The 23,962-nt window shown below is 39.3% G+C and overlaps 1 protein-coding gene across 7 annotated transcripts in view; it reads right to left on the bottom strand.

Annotated features, from left to right (window-relative positions):
• Window positions 1–21,532, bottom strand: part of mbnl3 (muscleblind-like splicing regulator 3) — a 76,856-nt gene extending 55,324 nt beyond the window's left edge. For 5 of the 7 annotated variants that reach the window (XM_028459742.1, XM_028459743.1, XM_028459744.1 and 2 more), the window contains exons 1-2: window positions 21,221–21,532; window positions 11,673–12,508 (exon numbers count right to left, since the gene is read on the bottom strand). In XM_028459742.1, coding sequence (XP_028315543.1) covers window positions 11,673–11,846 — 174 coding nt within the window. In that variant the 5' untranslated portion in view covers window positions 11,847–12,508; window positions 21,221–21,532. Of the gene's footprint in view, window positions 1–11,672; window positions 12,509–13,614; window positions 13,865–21,220 lie in introns of those variants that run through there. The other 2 variants (XM_028459740.1, XM_028459741.1) reach the window with 2 other exon arrangements.
• Window positions 21,533–23,962: the final 2,430 nt, after the last annotated feature.

The raw sequence follows: 23,962 nt of genomic DNA, 5'->3' as shown, positions 1-23,962 counted from the left end.
CTTGAGGTCAAAAGCTAAATAGGTTTCATTTCTGGGTGAACATGAATGTGCCGTCCGGGTGAAATAAAATTAAAATAAGACCAAGACTGACACTTTATTTGTTAATTTTCCAAACTCTCTCTCACTCTCAAGTACCCCTGTAGTGCCACTGTGTACTACTAAGGGTACACATACCCCCATTTGAGAAACACTGCCACAGTGTACTAAACTTTACCCATATCACTGTTGTCTTTATAAAAACTGTTTGATGTAAACTGAAGAGGCAAAGCTGAAGAGTATTGGATCAGGAAACCCCTTTAGGTATCTTTTAAAGCAGCAGTGGCGAGGTCCCTTCTGAAGAAGAGCAATTTAGATTTAAATGATTTGAGCAATTATCGATCAATCTCCAACTTACCGTTTTTAAGCAAAATTTTTGAAAAAGTAGTTTTTGTTCAACTGAATTATTTTTTAGCTGATTTTAATATTTTTGAAAAGTACCAGTCTGGTTTTAGAATATACCACAGCACAGAGACTGCTCTCCTGAAGATTTTTAAATGACACTAGGGATAACCTGGACACAAAAAGAGAAAAAAATGTTGTTCTACTGGACCTCAGTGCCGCTTTTGATACCGTAGACCACACCAATCTTTTAAATAAACTCAAACACCTGGTGGGCCTCTCTAATGTTGTTCACAAATGGTTTTTATCCTACCTCACAGACAGGACTTTTATGGTAAGTTTGGATGTTGTCTCCTCTAAGGTCCATAAAACAACATGTGGTGTGCCTCTGGGATCAATTTTAGGCCCTGTTTTATTTAATCTGTATATGCTGCCTCTTGGTGATTTCATCAGGAGGCATGGAGTCAACTTCCAGTTTTACGCTGACGATACACAGCCGTATATCTCCGTGTCTCCTGATGACACCAGTCCAATGGACGCTCTTTTTGTATTTGTATTTTGTATTTTAGATATCAAATCATGGATGGCAGAAAACTTTCTCCAGCTCAATCAGGACAAAACTGAAGTTTTAGTTCTTTAAACAGCATCTTTAATTCCCTCCATACAAGTTAAAAACCTGGGTGTTATTTTAGACCAGAGGTATTCAACTCCAGTCCACGAGAGCCAGAGTCCTGAGACTTTTAGATGTCTCCCTGCTCCAACACACCTGAATCGAATGATCGTTATCGTGCTTCTGCAGAGCTTGATGACCTCACATTGATTTCAACCAGGTGTATTGGAGCAGGGAGGCATCTAAAAGTCTCAGGACTCCGGCCCTCAAGGAACCCTGTTCTCGACTCTGGGCTCACTTTTATCCCTGACATTAAAAATATAACAAAATTAGGTTTTTATCGTTTGAAGAACATAGTCAGAGTCCGCTCCATTCTCTCTCTGGCCAAAACAGAGACGCTAATGCATGTTTTTATCACTAGTCAAATCGACTACTGTAATGCCCTGCTTTCTGGTTTTCCCAAAAAGAGTATTTCAAGTTTACAACTATTACACAATTCAACAGCATGTGTCCTGACAAAGACCAAGAGGCGAGAACACATTACACCCATTTTAAAAATTTCTGCATTGGCTCCTCGTGTGTTGGGACGTGAGATTTGAATGTAATTATTAATTATTTTAATAGTACATATGTAAATATATGACAGTTTTTGTGTAGTTTTAATTGTTAATTTAAAAAAAAAAAGACAAAAAGGAAATACCACGACGATATATACAAAAACACAATACACAACATTCACAATTAAAAACCAAACAGAAAATAAAAAATAAATAAAGAAATCAGAATTTACTAAAAATAATAATCCAATAATTTGGGAAAACTTGGCAGCAGGTTTAGAATGCACAAACAAATTATTTGTAAAGAGCAGGGTTTCAACCTTTTACATATTAAACAAATCGGCCGACCAGATGTAGACGCATTTTGCGCATGCGTTGAAAAGATCTGAAAACATCAGGCACTCACAGACACTCTGCTACATAAATTAATTTCCTTCAGAATAAAAGCATATATCCTTTTTCCCTCATTGCAAATGAACAATTACCCACTGAAAACCAGTGCTTGACCACTTATCCCATCAAACCCACAAGTTCAGTATTTCTTCACTAACTGCAAATTGATAATGCAGGAAATTTTCTGTCGCCTACTATGAGCCGTCCCACCACCCCAACTAAGACAAGTGTACAAGAAATGTAAAATAGCCACTTATCAACCACTTACTAAATACAATTTACAATGAAATGCTGTGAACATTCCTATTAGGGCTGGGCAAAATAGACCAAAACTCATATCTCAAAATATTTTCTCAAAATGGTGATATATGATATAAATCTCGATACATTTATTTCAAATTAAGTCTGACCAGAAAGACAATTCTGGGTTAAATTTGCTGATGCAAAATGACACACAGGCTCATTTATTAACAAAAAGCTGCACAATATGTGCCACTTTTGGCTTTTTGACCTGTAATGGACAGCACGTGTGAGTGAGTTCTGTAGTGTGGCTTGTTATGGGGAAGGTCTGGGTTAGAATGCACTTAGTAATCCATCTAACTGAGCTTTACATGTTGTTCTGAGAAGTAAAAGCAACGACTCCTAAAACAAGTATTTTGATACTAATAAGCAATATATATATGCAATGTTGTCGTTTTCTAAATCGCCAAAACAGAAAACTCGGTACATCTTAAATTTCGATATATCGCCCAGCCCTAATTCCTAAATTATAAAACAGCCTAAATATAAAACATAAATGTGTATATGAAGCACGTGTTTATTTAATATACTTACAATTTATATACAAGTCAACACATTGTATATTTACTGTTAATTTCACATTGCTTGTCTTTAAGTTAGACATTAACATTTATTTTATTACATATTTTCTTATAATTTCTCATGCTCTCTCATGTGGTTCTCTGGTATTCACTAATGACTTATTAGACACATTTGTTGGAGACTTTACATTCTTTAACACTTTTTAGGAGAAGTCTATATTTGTGGGGCTTGTGATTGGCTGATTTTTCCTAGTGACTTACGTCGTTCCTTCCCCTGTGGGAGATGCTAAAATCTGAGTTATTAATCTAACAGAATGTGTAACTGTGTCTCATCCTGATGCTCTTTAGGAAGGTGAACTCTGTCCCATTTTCCAAGGTATTTACACAAGTTCTTTGTTTTTTTTTACAGGAACGACTTCATTCATCCATCTATCGCTCTTCTCAGTTGTTTCCGTGTTTGGTCCCGGTGTCTGCACTAATCTAGCAAGAACTGCCACCCAGGCCACTGCAGGTGGCAGTTACCACCAGGCTCGTGACAGCATTCCGTTTGGAGAAGCAGAGGAATGTTTTTATTTATTCATCTTTAAAAAACTACTACGAGACGATGGCGAGAAAGAGGGATAAAATATAGGAGTTTCCCGGCCAAAACGGGATACTTCACAGATATGGACCAAGTAATGGAGGGGGGACTAACAGCTAACCAGGAGAAAATCTGGAAAGGTTGGGGAGGAGGGAAATCATGAGAAGATATATCCATGAAATGAACCAAGCAGGAAGGATGGGGCCAGAGTGAGAAAGAAGGAATTTGCTGTTATGGAAACCAAGCACGATGCTTTTTAGTGGCTTCCTCAGACCTCCACAAAAAAAAAAAACTGCCATTCGTGAATGAACAACCACTGTTTAAAGATGACTTGATACTCCTGGACTGATGGAAATAAAGATGTCACCTTCTCTCTCTCTCTCTCTCCAATACAAACAAATCCCCCTCTGAGCTTCAAACAGCGAAGCTTGGCTTACATTGTTTTCTTGTGGCCTTTAGTACAAAGCATCTCCCCTCCGTCAGTGCACAGCCAGGCTGTTGCTCTGAGCTAAAAACAGCCGTGCCACTCAGGAAGATCAAACTATCCAATGGGTACGCACTACTGTGCTGTTGCTAGGGCCCCCTCTCTCTCTCTTTCTCCTCTCCATCTCCCCCCTGCTCTGGAGAGCCTAACGCAGAAAAATAGCCGAATAATAAATTTCTAACTCAATAAAAGGGAGACAGCCACTGCACGGATGGATGCTCGTCTGGCTCTTACTTTTCTTCAGCAAAATCCCCCACAAACAAGAGCGCACAGCAACAGCCTGCTCTTGGGTTTGAGCTGCTTATTGTCAAAGAAAGGTGTCATTGTTGTGTGAGCAGAGATGTGTGTGTGTGGAAGATGAGACAGCAGCAGCGTCATGAAAGACCAAAGATGGAGGAAACTTCAAAAATAATGCCTGAGCTAAATGGACCATAAATGATCTGACATCTACATGCTGACCTGCTGATACAATTATATATAAATGTTAGCCTGTCTGCTTTAAAACAGCTGGGCAATATGCCTAATGTAATTTATAACTGAGTGATGATTGGCTACCAGGATGTGTAGATAATATTTCTAATATACATGTTTTAAGTGTCTATTTGTCTAGTTTTCATGTCGATGCTAAATGCAACAACACAACCAAATCCGGCTCTTTAGACCATCAAATTTGGCCCGCGAGAGAAGGTTAAAAAGATTTTTTTTAAAAAATAAATAAATGTATGTTCAAATTATTAATTAACTCAGTTGTAGATCAATCAGCTTAGATATCTCAGATATCTAAATACACAAATTCAATGAAACTCCACAATATTGAGAGGCAATTTTCCCATGCTTTTGCATGACTGTGGTCATTTTAAATTTTAAACTGTTCAAAGAACTCAATTTTCCTCAAATTATATCACATCATTTCCCCAAAATTGTAAAATATTGGTCACAAAAATCAATGAAATTAAAAAGAGACAAATCTGTCACTTATTGCTTGGATATTGTTTGTGCCTTACATACTTTATGTATGATTTATACGTCGTGTAAAGTACAAACTTGGGGACATTAATACTGAAATTGCTCAATTTCCCGCCTAAAATCTGTGGCCCACTTAGGATCAAACTACTTTGTTTTTGGTTCCTGAACTGAAATGAGTTTGACACCCCTGCCCTAAACAGTGCGCCAACAAAATTGATGGATTACCATTGTGCTGTTCAGAAAATGACCTGATACTGTATGTATTGATGCGCAAAGAGTTTCCAGAACGGTCTCTCCACTTTCACCACGACAATAGGTAACACTGACGAGGAGTTAAGGAAGGAGTTAGATAGTATTATCATTATTATCAATACACCAATTGTTCTTAAAGATGCCTTGATACAGTGTAGCAGCTAATTGTAAGAAGACTCGTGAATGGGTACTACAGGTCAAGCGAACTCAAGCCAATTTTTCTGATTCATGAAGCACTCAGTGCTATGCGATGATACTTTCAGTGAAGATTGTTTCAGAGCTATTCTGGTACTCAAGCTGAGTCTCGGCATGGATACACATTGACTAACCCCCAATTTCCACTGGATGTGTAACAGCACAGAACTGATATATTTCCATTAAAGGGGGAAGGGGGGATTATGTAAAATCGACTTTTCAATATTTATATCATGTTACTATGTCATTCCCTCATTAAAAAGATGTCTGGAGTGTTGCCTTGGCTCATTCATGTATGTTTGAATAATCTTTAAAAACCATTCGTCACCGCCCACCGCTCCACAGCAGAGCGCTCCTCCCCGGCATCTCGAGCAGGTAGCAGCACAGCATCAACACAAGGGATGGGAATTGATAAGAATTTAGCGATTCCGATTCCATTATCGTTACTGCTTATCGATTCGATTCCTTACCGATTCTCTTATCGATTCTCATTGGGTGAGGGAATTAAATAATACAAATTGATTTGTTTGTTTAACTCTTTATTATATTAGCTTTGTCTCTTTAATTTCCTGCAGGGATATCAGCTCTCTTTTAGTCCACCAGGTATAGATTGTTTTCACTGGATAATAATATATACAAAAGCGCTATATGAAATTGATGAATTATTATTATCATTATGATTATTATTACAACATATGACACATTTTGGCAACAAACATTTGAGGATATGTACAGTGCTCCTTTTGAAGTTGATCCAAAACAAATTCAGACATAAAACAAATAGTTATTGTGTAAAAAAAGACCATATTAACCAAAAGTACAGCTGCACTTATTGTTATGTATTTAAACGGTAAAGCTCTAGTTTAGCCTTTGTTTACATTTCTATAAATGGACCTTCAGAGACGCCATCCCCGTTGTTACATGTGACATCATCAGCCGTGTGTGTGTCTGAGTGTGAACCAGTGTGAAAGAGCAAACTAAAGACAACAATCAGTACCAGTCCGCTGTTTTCAGAAAAAAATCCGTGCATGAAGCAACTTTAGCGTGAGTGTACAGAACTGAACAGAAGTGACTAGCATAGCAACAGAGATGCTACAAACAGAGCACGGAGGACAGCGCAGCTGTGGGTGGAGGAGATGGATTCTCTGCGGTGGACAGCAAACAACCAGTGATGTGCAGTCAGGGTAGGCAAGGTAGGCAGTGCCTACCCAAGGGTGAATTGATATTTAAATTATTTGTTTTAATTATAATATAATTATAAATTATTTATTTTTCAATTTCTGACAGCCTACAGTACCTATAAGTTTGAAAGTGTAAGCATTTTGTGCTTTTCATAGCCCAAATCGCTAAACATCGCTATTTCCTAACCGCTGGAAGGCAGGATGAGGCCACACCCCTTCTCAAAAGCACATTGCTGCTCTGCCTCTGTTCCGATACCGTTTTTTTTGTGTGTTTGCATATGTGCAGTCAGTTCCCCAAGATGACAACCATTTACGTAAAAAGGCAGCTCTCTACGCTGCCTTTGGACGTAATCGCACTATGCTAAATGCTATACGTAAGTTCACAGTGCATTAGTGAATTGATCCCACGTGACCGCTGCTGCTACGTTCTCTAGCTAGTGGGCGGGATAACACTACAGTCAGGATGACAGCGCTAGAGAAGATAAAGAATCTTTTTTTAGGAAAAATGACATCTTTTAAAAGATGGGAGAACAACACCTGAACTACCAGACCTTCAGCAAAGGTAAGGTCAGAAAAGTGTTCGAATTTTCTACAGTGAAAGGAAGGATGCTCCTCACTGACGCCGTTCTGAGTTGTTGTTGTTGTCATTTTCTCCGTGTTTCTGTGTTTCCAACACAAACAACGGATGTGCTGCCGTGTCATGAGATATATCTTGTTGGGAGAGTATGGAGGCTATATTAAATAATTGTTTATGTTTCTTTAATGGTGTTTATGATGTGGATTTTATTACTGTAGATGGCTAAATGCTTGTTCATGTGGATCTTGTTGGGTTTTTTCTTACTTATTATGAATTTTATATTTTGATAAGCGCATTGAGATGACTTTGTTGTAAATTGCGCTATACAAATAAAGTTGAATTGAACTGAATTAACACTTGCCAGAAGAAACATATGGAATTGTCACTGGTATTGACGCTCTGCCTACCCTACCCTAGTGCTCATGGCACGTCACTGCAAACAACCATATGGCGGAAGGACCTTCACTTGGTGCTAGCTTAAACACAATATACAGGACCTGGAGGAGTTTATCGTTATGTATTTGTGACGTAAAATGAACCGATAAGTGGAATTGAAATACAAGCAAACAAACAATTCCTAGGAATTGGATTACTGGGAGCCGGTTTTCAGAAAAAAACGGTTTTCGATTCCCATCACTAGTCAATACAATACTACAGCTAACACCTGGTGGAACTGCACATCTCCTGAGCTCATCGTACTCAAGACACTTTTCAAAATTACAAAATGCCTTCATGGAAGAAATGTACCTTTGGATGCCAAGACAACTGCCCTCTTTTTAGTCTTCCAAAAAATGAGACCATTTGTCAAAAATGGTTGGACTTTAACTATTAATGTTGCTTTTAACAGAAAATAAATTATTATAGTTTTATTATATATTACTGAATTGAAAAATGTAGCTTCAAAATTACGTATATTTATGTATTTATTAATGACAAGAAGGTCTAATATTACTAAGCAGACACGTCTGCCACTGAACTCTCTCAGGTTCGTCTTCAAAGTCACTTTCTGGGTCAGACGCAGGAAGAAATTTGTACGGATTCACAATATCCTGCGTGGCTATTGTTCGTAAAGTGTAGCTCCTTTCCAATAGTCAAAATAAAATGCACCGAAGATCAATAGTAGTTTCAATGCATGTGGAGGAGATGCAGTAATGTAGTGATGGTCCCATGTCATGCTATTTTTCACCCATCTCTATTTGTTCTAAGAACCCCAGAAACATAGTATTTGAGGTTTATTTTCCCAAACTCGCCTGTTTTCCAGAGTTTTAGCCTCTGAAAAGTCATTCTCTGAGCAACTCTACACAAACGAGCTGATTTGTATCCCACTTATGCATATTCATGAGTGGGCGTGTCTATAGACGGGACACTGACTTCCTCCTCCCCGTACGTGACGTAGGGCCAGAGGATGACCCGTGCTCCTACCCACTGCGTAGACGAACTGAAATGCTCACCTTCGTGGGCGTGTCATGTCAATCACGGCAGAGAGCTTCCTGGAGGCGCGGCTTCTCCAGCTCAGTGCCCTGCAGTAAGAAAGGAGCAAATCACCCTCTAACTAACGATTGAGGGAATCAATGAAAAAAACACTTTGGCATGTGTATGAAGCCCAAAAAACACTTTTACGATGTTTAAAAACACAAAAAAGTTGATTTAGCTTAACATTGGCCCTTTAAAGAGACAGAGGCTTATTTCAAGACGTTTGATACAGCCATGATGCGAGAGCAAAGTTCTTCAAGGAAGTTATTCTAATTTACTGCATTTACAGACCAACATAAGGTTGCATCATCATTGTAGTGTACTGTAGAATGGTACTATGTGATTGAAAAAGGCACAATACCCCCCCTTTAAAGTCAATGTGTCCATTTCCAGCACATGCGTATGCGGTCCACCACAGCTACGTAACTACTCTGTCATGTCTCTGCAATAGATATGTAGGCCTTCTATTTTTGCCGGACGCCAGAGCTGTGCTGTATAAATCCAACAAAGATAAGCCTGTGCGGGACACAAAGTAGTGATGGATTCTTGAAAATAAATCATCTGATTAATTTTAAATGATTACTGTTTAGCTAATATTGAATGTATTTGTTAGTACTACTGACAGTTATTTGTAATGTAATGTTATAATACTGTGTGCACCTGAACAGGGACTGCAGATGGAAATTAGCATAGTACAAAGCATCTTTTCGTAAGATTAATGAATTTTGTACATTGTCCCTGTCAAATAAACTAAACTAAACTAAACTAAACACAGACACATTTCTAAATGAAATACTCTGTGTTCAAGGTGGATCGTATTTCCATCCATTTTCCGACCTGCTTCTTCCTTTTCAGGGTGGCAGGAGTCTGTTGCTGCCTTTATCCACTTTTCTTCAAGCACTAGGCCAGGGTGCACCCTGGATAGGGTGGCAGCGGACTGTATTTCACATGTAAATATTGCACTAATACATAGTTGAATCACAATAATCTCCACAAAAGCGGAAGATCTACAGGGCAGGAGAATAGATTTCTTTCTACTCCCCTCAAAGGACACAGTGTTTTGCTCATAAGTCACAACATCGTGCGATTACGAGCAAATTAGCAGGATCTCCTGAGTCCTTGCAATAACAGATATACATCACAGACGGAGGCGGTGGGGATTGATGGACAGTGAATTACGCTGCAGTTACACAGCGGCGACGTTACGGCGTAGTTACGCATCCAGTGGAAATCTGGTGTTAGGGTTAGGAAACCAGATGCTATCCTGTCAGTTTGAACCCACCAGGACTCACCTGCCCCATGCTTGAGCGCTGGAGGGTATGTGTTACGATGTTAGCCTATATAATTTTGTACATGAGAACATTGAAGAAAAAAAAAACTGTATGAAATAATTGCTGCATGCTAGCCTGGTGTTATTGATTTACTGGTGATACTTTAACTGGTGATTGACTTCTGTTAGCACAGCTAGTGCACACAAAGGTCTGCGCACACACTACACTTTAAGGGTTTTACAACATAAATAAAAGAAACACGACATCGACAAGACCCTGGTCTTCTTTGGCAAGATCTGCCATTTCTGCAGCAACTAGCAATGCAAACAAATGACATTCACCAGTTAAAATACTCACCAGTTAATCTATTACACAGGTTTCTTCATAATAACTCAAATAGGGTTCACATCGATAAGGCAGAATGAATCCTTGCAGCAGAATGTCTATTTGCAACTGTTGCTCAGATCTACTATCTGAGCATGAAGGGGAAACATTTTCAAATTGTACCTCTCCAGAAATGTGTGTGCTTCAGCCATGATGCTAGACTACCCTGCTGAGGGCGTCTCATCCTTGTTACGCCATGTGCAAGGCATTGAAATAAGAGCAAAATAAAAACCGAATGACCTGCGGAGGCAGAATGTACAATGTCCAATTAAAGATTACAGACAAACCGGGCAATTTTATTACCTGATATCAGAATTATTTTTTTCCATAAAATAAGATGGTGTTAAAAATGTGGCAGCAATGGGAAGCCAAAAAACAGAGAAGTGTCAGCAATTGTTTAACAAAATAGCTCATTAAAAAAGAATCTTAACAAAAAGTAGTGCCTAAACACACACACACACACACGCACGCACACACACAAGCACGCACGCACACACACACACACGCCTTGGCTTCCTGAATTAATAATGAAAAAAATCATGCATTTTGTTTAAAAAGGATTTCATCTGCAGTAAAATACACTAGCACTTTCACTTAGAAGATAATCCTTGTTAAAAAATGCTAATGATGCTAACATTACAAGTCAACACATCAAGTAGAGAGATGCAGTCTCCTCATTAGTGTGTATTCTGCTGTGAAGTGTTCACACAAGAAAACTGTGTGTATCACATTCTGTAGCATCACTGCATGTTAATTTAGTCATCAATGTTCTGTTTTCTCTTGTTGACACACTGTAATGATTTATATAAACACTGGTTTTGATTAATTAGGGAAGATTATTAAAGACAAACTAATTGGTCTGAACCCCCAATGATGCATAACTTGTGTTGTGCATCATTTTTGTCCAACTTCATTGTGCTCAGAATTCTAACAACTAAACAACCATAGAGCACAATAATGGAATTAATGAATAACACACATTTGAAAGAAACCCATTGTAAACAACTAGAATGGAACACTATTTAGTGCATCCTGAATTAATATATTTCTATAGGTTTTTTTTTTTTTATCTCCCACATGGTGTGGGACCAAGACTGACCCTTGTATTTTTATTTCAAATGCTAATCAAGATCATTTTCACCACCATTATTATTATAATTTTTAACTAAGAATAAACATTACAAAACCCCAAATCTTTAACGTTTTCATTTGTTATTTTTCCACTTTCTCTCTCTCAAGTACCCCATGTAATGCCATCACGTACCCCTAGGGGTACACGTACCCCCATTTGAGAAACACTGCTCTGTGTGATATGAATATTAACAGATCCTCTGTTTCCATAAATGCTGGCTTGCTTATTTGCTCCACAGAGCGCACTAATATTAAAGGTGCAAAGTCAGAATTTCAGGCTATGGAAACAGAAGTTAATATCAAAACCCCTGATAGTGGAAACACATACTTTGTACCACTCAGTGCAAGAGTTGTAACAAGCATGACGTAGACCAGAAGGATGCACTGCTAACCAAACCAGGAAGGAGTGCTGAGGTTACCTTGAGTGAGTCGAAGCAGGCGATGACTCGGCCGTTCTCCACGTGGCAGCTCCGTGAGGGATGAGCAAACTTGCACTCTGCATCTGAGCGTGAGCAGGTTCCCCTCTGAAACTCACGACACACCTCCAAGGTCAGCCATTTGGTGTCCCGGTCCATGTTATAGCTGATAGCCATAAGGGACACTCCAAGTCTCTGAGCTGCAGCAGTAAGGAAAACAAACCCCAAAAAATTGTGAAGCTGAGGGAGAATGATGGAGATTGAAAGAAAAAAATAATCCTCAGCAAAAAAAAAAACAGATGAAAGAGCAAAACAAAAGGTCTTCTGCTCAGTGGGAATGAGCAGTGAGTCCTTTGGGTGTGTGTAATTGTGGTAATGTTTAATAGGTCTTCCTGGGAATAGTGGCAGCTGAGATTTGAGAGAGGTGAGATGGAGGAGGGTCAGAGTACAGAGGCCCGCTCTACGGACGTCACTCCAGCATGCTTGGCTGTGTTGCTAAGTGTGTGTGTTCACCTGTTCCTGCTCACACCCACTGAGGGACTGACGCTGACGTCAGCATGGCTGAAGCTGTCGCTCTACACAGAAACACTGAGTACTGAGACTTCTGCAGACCTTTACAGACGATGTCCTTGTAATGATGGAACAAGAGCTCAGCTCTGCTAAGTCGGTTCTGCAGCTCAGTAAAGTGATGGATGCTTAGCTCTGACCTGCATTCAAGGCCAAAAACTGATCCTGGTCCTGTCCTGTGGGAGGCACTTTGGAGTTTCACGACCTCTTCTCACTTCAGCCGTTTCTCATCCTTCCTTCTTCACTCTCATCCTGCTGCACCTCCTCGCCTGCTGTGGATTGCCAAACAAAAACATTCAAACATCAGGTTAAAGTATTAAAACAGCAGCAGAAGTATCATTGAACAAAAAAGGATGAGGACCACGAGGCTGAAGAGGCGGAGATAGGGCAAACAAACGGGGAGAGAGGGAGGCAGCACTGAAGAGGAAAGGGCAAGCGATGCTTGGATTAGGTGATAAAAAAAAAGAGAAAGGGGGGAGAGAGGACAGAGAGAGACTACAGGAGAGAACTGGGATATCACTCCTTTGCCTGAGAAACATGCATTAGGAAGTAATTAGGTAACTAAACATCCATCATATTGCAGAGTGCAGTGAGCAGCGTGTCCTTGAGTCGGTGCCCCATGCTTTCCAGGTAGAATGTTAAAGGGTGGGAATCAGGAAAAGGGAGAGAAGCACAACTCTCAGGGCAAGGCAGCCAATCAAAGGGAGTTTTACAGGCAGGTGGGTGCATCACAACCCAATGAATGAGCAGTTTGAAGTGCAGCTCCTCCCCTATGACTCTGTCCTTGTTTCTCAATCTTTTACCAATCTTTTACCAATTCAACAACAAACCATAGGCCCAGACACACGCTGCTGGTCAAACTGGGACTTCAAAGGAAAAACTGCAGGATGAAGTAGGAAGTATGCACACACAGTGCACTCAGCAGGAGCAGTGACGTGGGCGGTCACTGAGTGCATACTGATCACAGAGGTGACACACACACACACACATCCTGAAGATTGTAGTGTTTATCTTTCTATGGGAGGGTAATGTCGAAGTTATTATGAATAAGAAAGATGTGAACGCACAACAGAAAGCTGCAGAAGGGGAGGGGTGCAGATAAAAATGAAGAGGAGGGATGGTATCAGTCGCAACGTCTGATGGTGGCAGACAGACGGAGGAAGCGGCGGGGGGATTGGAAGCATGTGTGTGTGTGTGTGTGTGTGTGTGTGTGTGTATTTGGGTGTATGCAGATACACAGTGCAGGAGAAGGCACTGCAGTAGAGTAAAGGAAGGAGGAGGAGACTAAAGTGAAAAACACCCGCCTTCCAATAGGAGAACAAAGACAGAACTGAGTCAAATACAGAGACAGAAGAAAGGAGGGATCTGCTAAGTTTACCTGGGAGAAAAGATCCAGGTCTGTGTCAAACACGCCACCAGATGATGCACTTGGGCAATAAACCGAGCTGCAACATCAACATGCTGCTTCACTCCCTCTCCTGCACTAAGCTGCCATTACAGCATCCCTGGAAATCTGCACCTGCTGCCTTTAAAAATACAGGAATGACCTTTTTCCTTCAAACAGCAGTGAGTGTCGCCCTCCTGCCTCACCAAGCCTCTCTTGGTCTGTGCCTTTGTGAACACACAAGGTTTGAGTAAGGCAACTAATACATGTCTACTCCAACACCAGCAGGTACCGTTATCAGCTTGTCACAAAACAGGAAGTGGGTTTTATTAATTAGTTACTCATGAGTGGGTGTTGCCATGGGAGTAGAGCTGTGAAGTAAATATCTTGTCTATCTTTTTATTACAGTTTATTACAGTATTAAGTGGCAAGTAAGGACGTTGCCCTTAAATATTTATCATGATTTACTAACTGTCAAAATTACTGTTTTATCACACCAATAAACTACTGCAGTACTTTGTAAACACAGTCCTTTGCTTAAAAAGTTCCCAGCCCTTGGGAAAAAAAGGGCGGAGCACATAATGCACACATGTTCAAAAAGAAAAGACGGTGAATAAGAAGGTGCAAAGTAGGGCTGGGCTATATGGACCAAAACTCATACCTTAATATCTTTTTCTCAAAATGGTGAGATAATTTTTAACTCAATAAAGTCTGACCAGAAAGACAATTCTGGGTTAAATTTGCTGATGAAAAATGCCAAACAGGCACATTTATTAACAGATGCTGCACAATATGTGCCACTTTTTGTCCTCTCAGGGACAGCACGTGTGAGCGAGTTCTGTAGTGTGGCTTGTTTAGGGGAAGGTCTAGGTTAGAACGCACTCAGAAATCCATCAAACTGTGCTCTTCATGCTGTTCTGAGAAGTAACGAAGCAGCAACTCCTAAAACATGTGTTTTAATATAAAATAAGTTATACAAATACATATCTCAGAATTATAGAAAACATTGTGAAGGACACTGTGTGACTGTAGTGTATGAATAATGTTAGATACTTGTATGATGTGATTTGTACTGTGTGATTGTCTAAATAAAGTTAACAAACATTTAGATATATCTTGATATAGGCGATATTGCCATTTTCTATATCGCCAAAAAAGAAAACTTGATATATCTTAGAACACGATATATCGCCCAGCCCAAGTGAAAAGTTCTTTGAAGATCCAACCATTATGATGATGTTCATTTATACATCCTCTGTAAGTTTCTTATTTCTGTACACAGTAGGGGTGTGGTATCTCTCGCTCACATCAGTACATCCTTAACTGCACACAAACCCACGTTCACACACCACTGACCCCTGTAGGCATGTTTGGATTGTGGGCCAAAGCCTGACTACCTGAGGGAAAACAGAACCCATACAAGCATGTGAGAACATTCAAACTCCACACAGAAAGGTCCCAAATGCTAAGGGGTCAAAACCCAGCACATCAGAGAGGGCTAAAAAAGCCACAGCATACCTCTAGAGGTCTGGTGGAGGTCCAAGGCCGTTTCATAACAATCAGGACTGTTGTAGGTAACTCTTTACTTGAAGATTTACACATAAAGGCTGACATTATTATAACATAACACCTGTCATTAGCATGAATAAGGTGTCATGAAGGCTGTTATTAGGTATAATTTGTAACCCTAACCCTAACTGTAACCCTTCGTTACCCTAATCCACGTGTCAAACTCATGGCCCGGGGGCCAAATTCGGCCCACAGAGGAAAGCAAAAATGACTGAGAAAACATGAATAATTGTGTAAATGAAAATCAACAATATTTGCATGTGCTCACAGTTTGTCTTATATTGCACAATTGCAGTCATTTTTCATGTTAAACAAATGACAAAATTAAAATTCTAACAAAATCATTCAATTTTCCTTAAATTATGACAAAATATTTTCCTTAATTTAATATAAATTGGTCACAAAATCTAGGAAATTTAAAGTGAAGATGCTTTTGGGACTTATATCTGTCACTTATTGCTTGGATATGGTCGGTTTCCTGTATTTTATGTATACGTAGAAGTGTAAACTAGTGCACAATGATGTTGAAATGACTAGTTTTCCCACTTGAGATCAAACTGCTCCATATTTGGTTCCTGAACTAAAATGAGTTTGACACCCCTGCCCTATCCCCTAACCCTAACCCTACTAGATCCCTCCACCTAAACCAAAACACTTAATGACAGTTAATGATACCATATTCATCCTAATGACAATGTTTCCCTGATCCCTAAAGCCCAGGTGAGTCCACATAAACCCTTTTCGTTTGTGCAAATGCAACTCTAGTTCTGATCCAAGTTCATTTAGTTAAAAGACAAGGACAAATTCAAACAGAGCAGGTGACTGCTTGAACAGTTTGAGCTGAAGGAGCCATCAATCATAATGAAAGTAAAAGCACCAACCTCGATGGAAGGAACAAAATAATTAGGTTAAGTATGAGTAATCCTTTCAGCTCATGGAATCACCACAGCTCCCATTCAGGCACTAGTACAACAGGAACTGCTCCACCAACAAACGTAACACAGAGAAAACAGTGGAAATCAACACTGCAAGAAAAGCTGAAAATTGTACTTTACGTTTCATTTCGAAGAAGGAATTCAGACACCCTGCAGCTTTTATCTTATCTTATAATAATAAAGGTCAGGAGCTCAGACTTTTACGATCCTGAGGTGACATAATGAAAGTTAACTGCAGGGAAAAACTGCAGATGTTACAGCCTGGCCAATAACACAGTGTCACTGTTTGATTTGTTACTGTTGCTTATCTGTACCATTAAAGGTTGGGGCCAGTGATTGTGTGTGTGTGTGTGTGTGTGTGTGTGTGTGTGTGTGTGTGTGTGTGTGTGTGTGTGTGTGTGTGTGTGTGTGTGTGTGTGTGTGTGTGTGTGTGTGTGTGTGTGTGTGTGTGTGTGAGTGCGCTTGTCGGTTTATCTGTGTTTATATTAGGTAAAGAAAAACGAGCCAAACTGGTACAGAGTCCACACCTGGAGGGAGGAAAAACTTGTCTCAACTGGTTATGCTGTTTAATGAGCCGGAATGATGGCAATGCATTTATCTGGATCACATGCAGTGTGTGTGTTCAGGTAGCTTCAACACATTGAGCCATGGTGAATGAGCATATGTGTGTGTGTGTGTGTGTGTGTGTGTGTGTGTGTGTGTGTGTGTGTGTGTGTGTGTGTGTGTGTGTGTGTGTGTGTTACACTCTGGAAGTGCACATGCGCGACCTTTTAATTGAATATTTGCACTTTTATTAGGCCGGTCTACCGGACTCAAAACACCACTCACTTTGTTCTTCTTGTTGTTCTGTACACTAGTTAAAATCACTATTCCTCTGTTATTCGAGAATGAATCGGGCTAAAATTTGGTAGGTATAATCTATGTGTACGCAACGAGGCTTGGAGCCTGATTTTCGATTTGTTTTTAATGGATGAGGAGTCTCAAAAAATAATATGTCTTGGCATAATCTGTGGTTAGCTTAATGTGTGTGTGTATATATATATATATATATATATATTGTTTAATATTATAAATAAACATATATCTATGGTAGTGGTAATGTGAGATGGTGAAAATACACAGAGAAAATACTGTACTATTTCTAATCACTTGAATCTGACCATTATTTTGGCCTTTTATCATGTTTAGTTTTGTAAATCATACCAGTGTAATATACCTAGAAAACTTTATGGACCCTAAGCAGTGTAGCCAGGACACATAAATTTGCCAAAACTACCACCATGCATTTACTTATTTTGACAGATCAAATTATTTCGTATACTCAGTAAACTTCATGGGATTTGTTAATTGGTAGTTTATTTAAATAAAGTATTTTCTGATTCTGATTAAGTGAAACAGCACTGATCAGCCAATTCATGTTTACAAAATCTACTATAATCTGGGTCACTGTTGAAACGTCATGCAAAACTGGAATTTTCAACTCGTGTGTAGCATTAGCTTTAGCAGCTAACTTGGTCTTTCTGACTCTGTCAGACTCACTTCCCAGCCATGGCCAGTTTATTTCTCTTGACCTTTGACCTAATGTGGAAGAACTGAACTAAAGCGAGAGTGTGAAAAGGCTTATTGACAATCCTGAATCTAAAACTACTCTATTTTTATTCTCTTCATAAACTACACAACTGTTACTGAATATATATTTATGGACATTTAAAGGCTTTAAAGGCTTGACTCAGGTTGTGCAGCTACATATCAGGGCGATTACTCAGGAGTAACTACACACAGTCTTCCCAAGCAGTTTGCATGTACTCTTCAGGTATGCAATCTATTTTCTCCCACAGTCCACAAACCTGTAGGAGTCTGTTTGAGATGATGCATTGAATAGCTCATTAGCATTTTTCTCTCAGATCCTGATTGGAATTAATGGGTTGAAAAGACAGACCAGGTACATGTTAGGGCTGGGCAATATGGACCAAAACCCATATCTTGATATTTTGTCTCAAAATGGTGATATATGATACAAGTCTCGTTAATTTGAATTCAAAAAAGTCTTAGCAGAAAGACAATTTTTGGTTACAATTGCTGATGTAAAATGCCCCACAGTCACATTTATTAACAAACAGTAGATTTGGTTAATCAAGGATACCTTGATCTGGGATGTTGTAGAATTATGATATTTTTGTTTGTAAATGTTCAATGTTAAATATTCACGGGTGGCATTACCAAATTGGAAAATTCAATATGGTGATGCCAGTCGAGGTTATTGTCAAATATGCATAATATTTAGAATCCCTGATGTCCAGACTCTTAGAAATGTGTTTTTAATTTTAATTATGTGACTTTTGGTTGGCTAGTAACAGAAAAACCTGTTTTCGGATGGCCACCATTTTGAATTGTCCAATATAGCAACCCCATTGAAAATTGGCTCCGGCTCCCACCAGATTTTAATTCAGCAGGTCAAAAACTGCAAGTAAGCCAAATGTCATGCTTGTAGACAAATTTGCACAATTATTCCCCGAACGGACCAGAGTACCATAAGAGACAGCACGTGTGAGTGAGTTTGTAGTGTGGATGTATAGGGGAAGGTCTGGGTTAGGACGCACTCAAATATCAATCTAAATGTGCTTTTCATGCTGTTCTGAGAAATAGATCATTACAATAAAGCTGTAAGATAAGAATATATCATTATAGACAATATTGTAATTTTCCATATCACCAAAATGGAAAGCATGATATATCTTGAACCTCGATATACGCCCACCCCTACTCAATGTCATTTGCATGATAGAAATGCATGATGGATGGCTTTAATACCACTTTTACTTTTTTTAATTTGATGCTCATATAAAGAAACAATTCAACCTTTTAAATACTGACGGTTTTTTTAAGGAGATACATCACTGAATAAAAGGTTTCAGCAAGATGCACAAAGCCAAAAACAACCAACTGCCTGTAAACATTCAAAAGATGTTTACTGTAAGAAAGGAGGGCTGCAATCTGAAGGCTCACACTAATTTCAAAGCTGTTACAGTGTGCACAGTGAGATGGAACTTTTTTATTTCTGTTTTTGGTGTGAGGCTAGGGAACAGTATAAATGTGCAGCTGAGGGAAAAAAGTACAAAGAAAGTAATTAAGATGGCATTATTACATTTGTATGTGTATACATGTGCATATTTGTATGTATTCAATGTATATGTATATGGGTGTAAAGACAGTCCCCTCCAAAAGTATTGGAACAACAAGGTCAATTCCTTTATTTTTGTTGTATACTGAAGACATTTTGGGTTTCAGATCAAAACATGAATGTAAGACAAAAGTTCAGAATTCCAGCTTTTATTTTATGGTATTTACATCTAGATGTGTTAAACAACTCAGGACAGAGCACCTTTTGTTTGAACCCACCCACACGCCACCATTTTAAGAGGGGTACGCTTTTGCTTGACAACCGCCATTGACCGCTGACAACACGGTGGAGATTTTGCAGTCTGGCAAGTTTTTATCGTAGAATGCACAAATCCTGTGTAGTATTTGGCTGTCATAACCACGTCTGGCTGAACAAAAATATATCATTATACAGAATACCTACAAAAAAAGGACAGAAACAGAAATTATGGATCCAAGCACTGAGGGAAACAAACGACGACAGAACTCCATGGAGCCCAAAATCGAAGTGGTCGCATGTTTGCAGTAGACATTTTGTTAATGGTAGATTGTGTATTTTGGGGATCTAATTTCTTTCCTGACATTGATTATGAATTAGCCTATATTTAAACTGCAATTGATTCAGCAATGAATGAAATGTCTATGGCTAGTTAGCTAGCCAGGGCTAGGCCTAACTAGAGGGCTTTCATGCTGGGTTTAGACCTAACTATGATCTTTACAAATATAATTGTTCCCGTCGTTTTTGACATTGTTAACCTCACTTAAAGAATCGGAATAAAGCCTGTCGGTTGTTGGCATTTGCGTGAGTCACAGGCAAAGGCAGACCACGTGGGCCGCTGGTCAGGCGTGAGAAAGAGAAAAAAAGGGGGGAAAACATACCTGTCAAGTATCCCGTTTTGGCTTGGAAACACCTGTATTTTACCCCTCTTTCCCGCCATTGTCCCGTATTAGTATTTTCCTGTAAATATCCGGTATTTTCATGTAATAATAATTAAAAGATAAATAAAAACACTCCTCTGCCTTACTAAACTGAACGCTGTCACTTGCCTCGTGTGAACTGCCACCTGAAATGGCCTGAGTGGTAGTTCTCGTGAGATTGGTGCCGACAGCGGGAAGAAAACCAGGAAACAACTCAGAAGAGAGATGAATGGAATAAAACAAAAAAAAAAAAAGTTTTGTAAACCAACCAGATTTTCTTGATATCGGTGCTTGGCCTTTGGCTCTAATCTGCTGAAATATACGACACTGACATTGAGTAAAACCTTCGTGCTGTCCGCGGAAATTAGCGTAGATAGAGGTTTGTCAAGCTAAAGCATACCCCTCTTAAAATGACGTTACTAGGTCAAATGTCCCGGATGCTGATGTCAACGCGAAAAGGTGTATATCACATATGGGTTTGACTTTCTGAAATGAGTGACCAAAAGTATTGAACATTTTCATGATATTCAAATTTTTTTAGATGTACCTGTATCAGTACTCTTTACATCTTTGCAAATGTGGACTGCTTATTTGCTAGTTTTTAGTCTTCTTCTGCCATCCCTCTCAAGATGTGAGTGTTACAATCCGTTTTTTCAGTTTCACACTGTAACATTTACGAAAGTGTTGCTATTGTAAAGTCAGTACAGTTTCTGTTGTTCAATAAAACCTGCTCTACTGAAGTTCTCCAGTTCAAATGAGGCCAAGATAAAAACACGCCCGATGCTTACAGTTGACACACACACACACACACACGCACACACACCATAAATATAAGCGTTTATGTGTGAATATGTGAGCCTCACACTGTCCCACAGCATGTTCACTTAACTGTAAATGTCGTTATCCTCCTGTCACTGTATGAAACACCTGCAACAGGCGCAACAAACGTGGAGCAAATAAACACAGAAACACATCTACCTTTTACATCGACTCAGAAGCAGAAAAACATCCTATCTTACCTGTTTATGGTTTCTTCTTCTTCTTCTTCTTCTTCTTCTTCTTCTTCTTCTTCTTCTTCTTCTTCTTCTTCTTCTTCTTCTTCTGTTTGACCCTCGGCTAAGTGTCTGTTTATGGTTAATTTGCTCAAACGCGTCGTCCTGGTATGTGCGGCAGAGACGCGATTAAATACAGAGAAGCTGAGAGCAGCAAATGGAAACAAGTCGGGAAAAAGAAGAAGAAGGAGACAAGGTGAGCAGCAGCAGCAGCAGCAGCAGCAGCAGAGAAACGGGCAGAGAACAGCTGGAGGTGAACACACTGACTGGTTGGCTGGAGCCCAGACTACAGACAGGGGGCGCTGTTTGAGCAATGGGAGGAGCTGAACCCAGGCTGTGTGTGTGTGTGTGTGTGTGTGTGTGTGTGTGTGTGTGTGTGTGTGTGTGTGTGTGTGTGTGTGTGTGTGTGTGTGTGTGTGCCTTCATCATCATCATCAGCACTGCCTTTATAAAAAATCATCATCATCATCATAATCATCATCATGCCTGTTTTTATAAAAGTCGTCATCATTACCCAAATAGCATACAGATGTGGGCCGCATCAGGCAATGATCCGGCATTTTAGCTGAATTATGGCATGTTAACATTGATGTAAACCAAAACTGGCCCACATGTACAGTAATCATAATCATCATGAATCAATAAATGATTTTCTAAGACTTTATGTGTAAGACATGGACACACTTTACAGTTAACGTGTGGATGTAGTGGCTCTCGAGTGGGTTATTTGATCATTAATTAGATTAAGGAAGATAAAAGCTCTTTTATGAAGCTTTTTCAGAAGTTGAGGTTATCTACTTTGAATTTTAAATGTAAATTCCGTGTATTAATAATTAATAATTACTTTAGTTTTGAATGCCTGCAGCATATCTTTATTTTCTGTGTTTAATTAAAGATTGACAGTGTGTTCGTTGATAAAGGCTAAGCTCTTAGTTTGTCTTATAAAAGCCTCCAATTCCCTTTATTAGGGGGCCAAGCCTGCGTATGATCCTAGGACCAGCAGTGCTAGGAACCCTATTGTAATCGTAAGGATTTCCATTATTATATTTATTATGTTTCCTTGGGTAAAAGTGGTGCTGCAGGCTAAGCCGTGCAAGGTAGGGCGATGTCCTTCTGAGATCCTTAGTTGGCATGTGACTGTGAAGAAATGCGCCAAAATTGAATGATGTAGACCACTAGGGGGCGCTACAAATAACGAATATTTATATCTCTTAATTGGCACGACCAATTGTTACCAAATTTGGAGGGTATGATCTTGGGTCCCTCCTGAGGCGATATCTCAAAGTTATTCAAGATTGGTCAAAGTGGGCGTGGCTAATAACATAATAACACATAAATAAACAAACATTTATTTCTGCTGAATTATTTTGTTGAGGGCAGTGAAATTTACAGGGTAGATATAGAAGACCACACAGACCACCCATACCAAAAATTGCGCCACTAGGTGGCGCTATAACTGCAAAAACATTTTTGCCTTTAACTTTCACAGTTTAATTCACATCTTTAAAAACATCATATCCACATGTTTCATACATAAAGTCGCATCTTCTGACATAGGCCACGCCCACTCCCACAGCACATTACTCTTTGTAAGTCACTACATATCAAAAACCTACTTTTTCAAATTCCTCTTTGGGGTTTTGTCCAATCAGCGTGAAACTTGGCACGTAGAGTCTTCACTTGGACCTGTTCTACAGTTCAGCAAAAAAAAATTTGTTCGGGCAAAATATGCGCAAAATATTAACGAGTAAACTTTTCTAGCTAGCTATTAAAATGCAAACTGTTGCATATCTTGGTCAAAATATTTGCTAACACCACCAATTCTGAGGTCCTTGGTTGCCATGTGACTGTGGGTGTATGAGCCAAATTTGAATAACTTAGGCCTCTAGGGGGCACTGCAATTATGAGAAATGTATATTTCCTAAATGCCACAACTGATTTTTACCAAATTTGGTGGGTATGACCTTGGGTCGCTCCTGGGATCGTATCTCGAAGTGAATCGGGATTGGTCAAAGTGGGCGTGGCTTATTACTACATAACATATAAATAAACAAACCTTTATTTCAGCTGAAGTAATATGTTGAGGGCTGTGAAATTTACAGGGTAACTATAGAAGAGCACACAGATCAACCATACCAAAAAGTGCACCACTAGGTGGCGCTATAATGGGTGCAAATGCATTTTGGCCTGTAACTTTCACACTTTAAATCACATCTTCCAAAACTATGTCCTGACGCTCGCCACGAGCCCGTCATCCTTCATGACGTACTTCCACGGGCTCCACGAAACCTGGGGGCAGAGTCGCGCGGGAAGGCTTGGCCCCCTTTAATAACTGCTTGCAGTTCTTGTTTTTATTGTTATTATTATTTTTTTTTTTTTTTTTGTCACTGGCAATGTTTACATGGGAGCATTCATTCCTCTTTAATTCAGAATAAAAGTTAAATCATCTTTAAACATTTAATTCCTAATGCAAATTGTATTCTAAATTAAACTTAAATCTGAATTAGGTGGCTGGTTTATTCCGATTTAAATTCTGAATTAAATAATTCCTCTATCTTGTATTGCATTTTTACCCAACCATAGTAAACACACTGACGAAACAGGGAGTGGGTTTAAACCTCTAAACCCAAAGAACACTATAATAGGAAAATAGTTGAGCAAAAACAACACAGAAAATCAGGTAACCGGGACTCGAACTCGCAACCCTGA

The sequence above is a fragment of the Gouania willdenowi genome, chromosome 10, assembly GCF_900634775.1.
Source record: "Gouania willdenowi chromosome 10, fGouWil2.1, whole genome shotgun sequence".
NCBI lineage: Eukaryota > Metazoa > Chordata > Actinopteri > Blenniiformes > Gobiesocidae > Gouania > Gouania willdenowi.
This window is presented reverse-complemented; position numbering and strand designations above follow the sequence as displayed.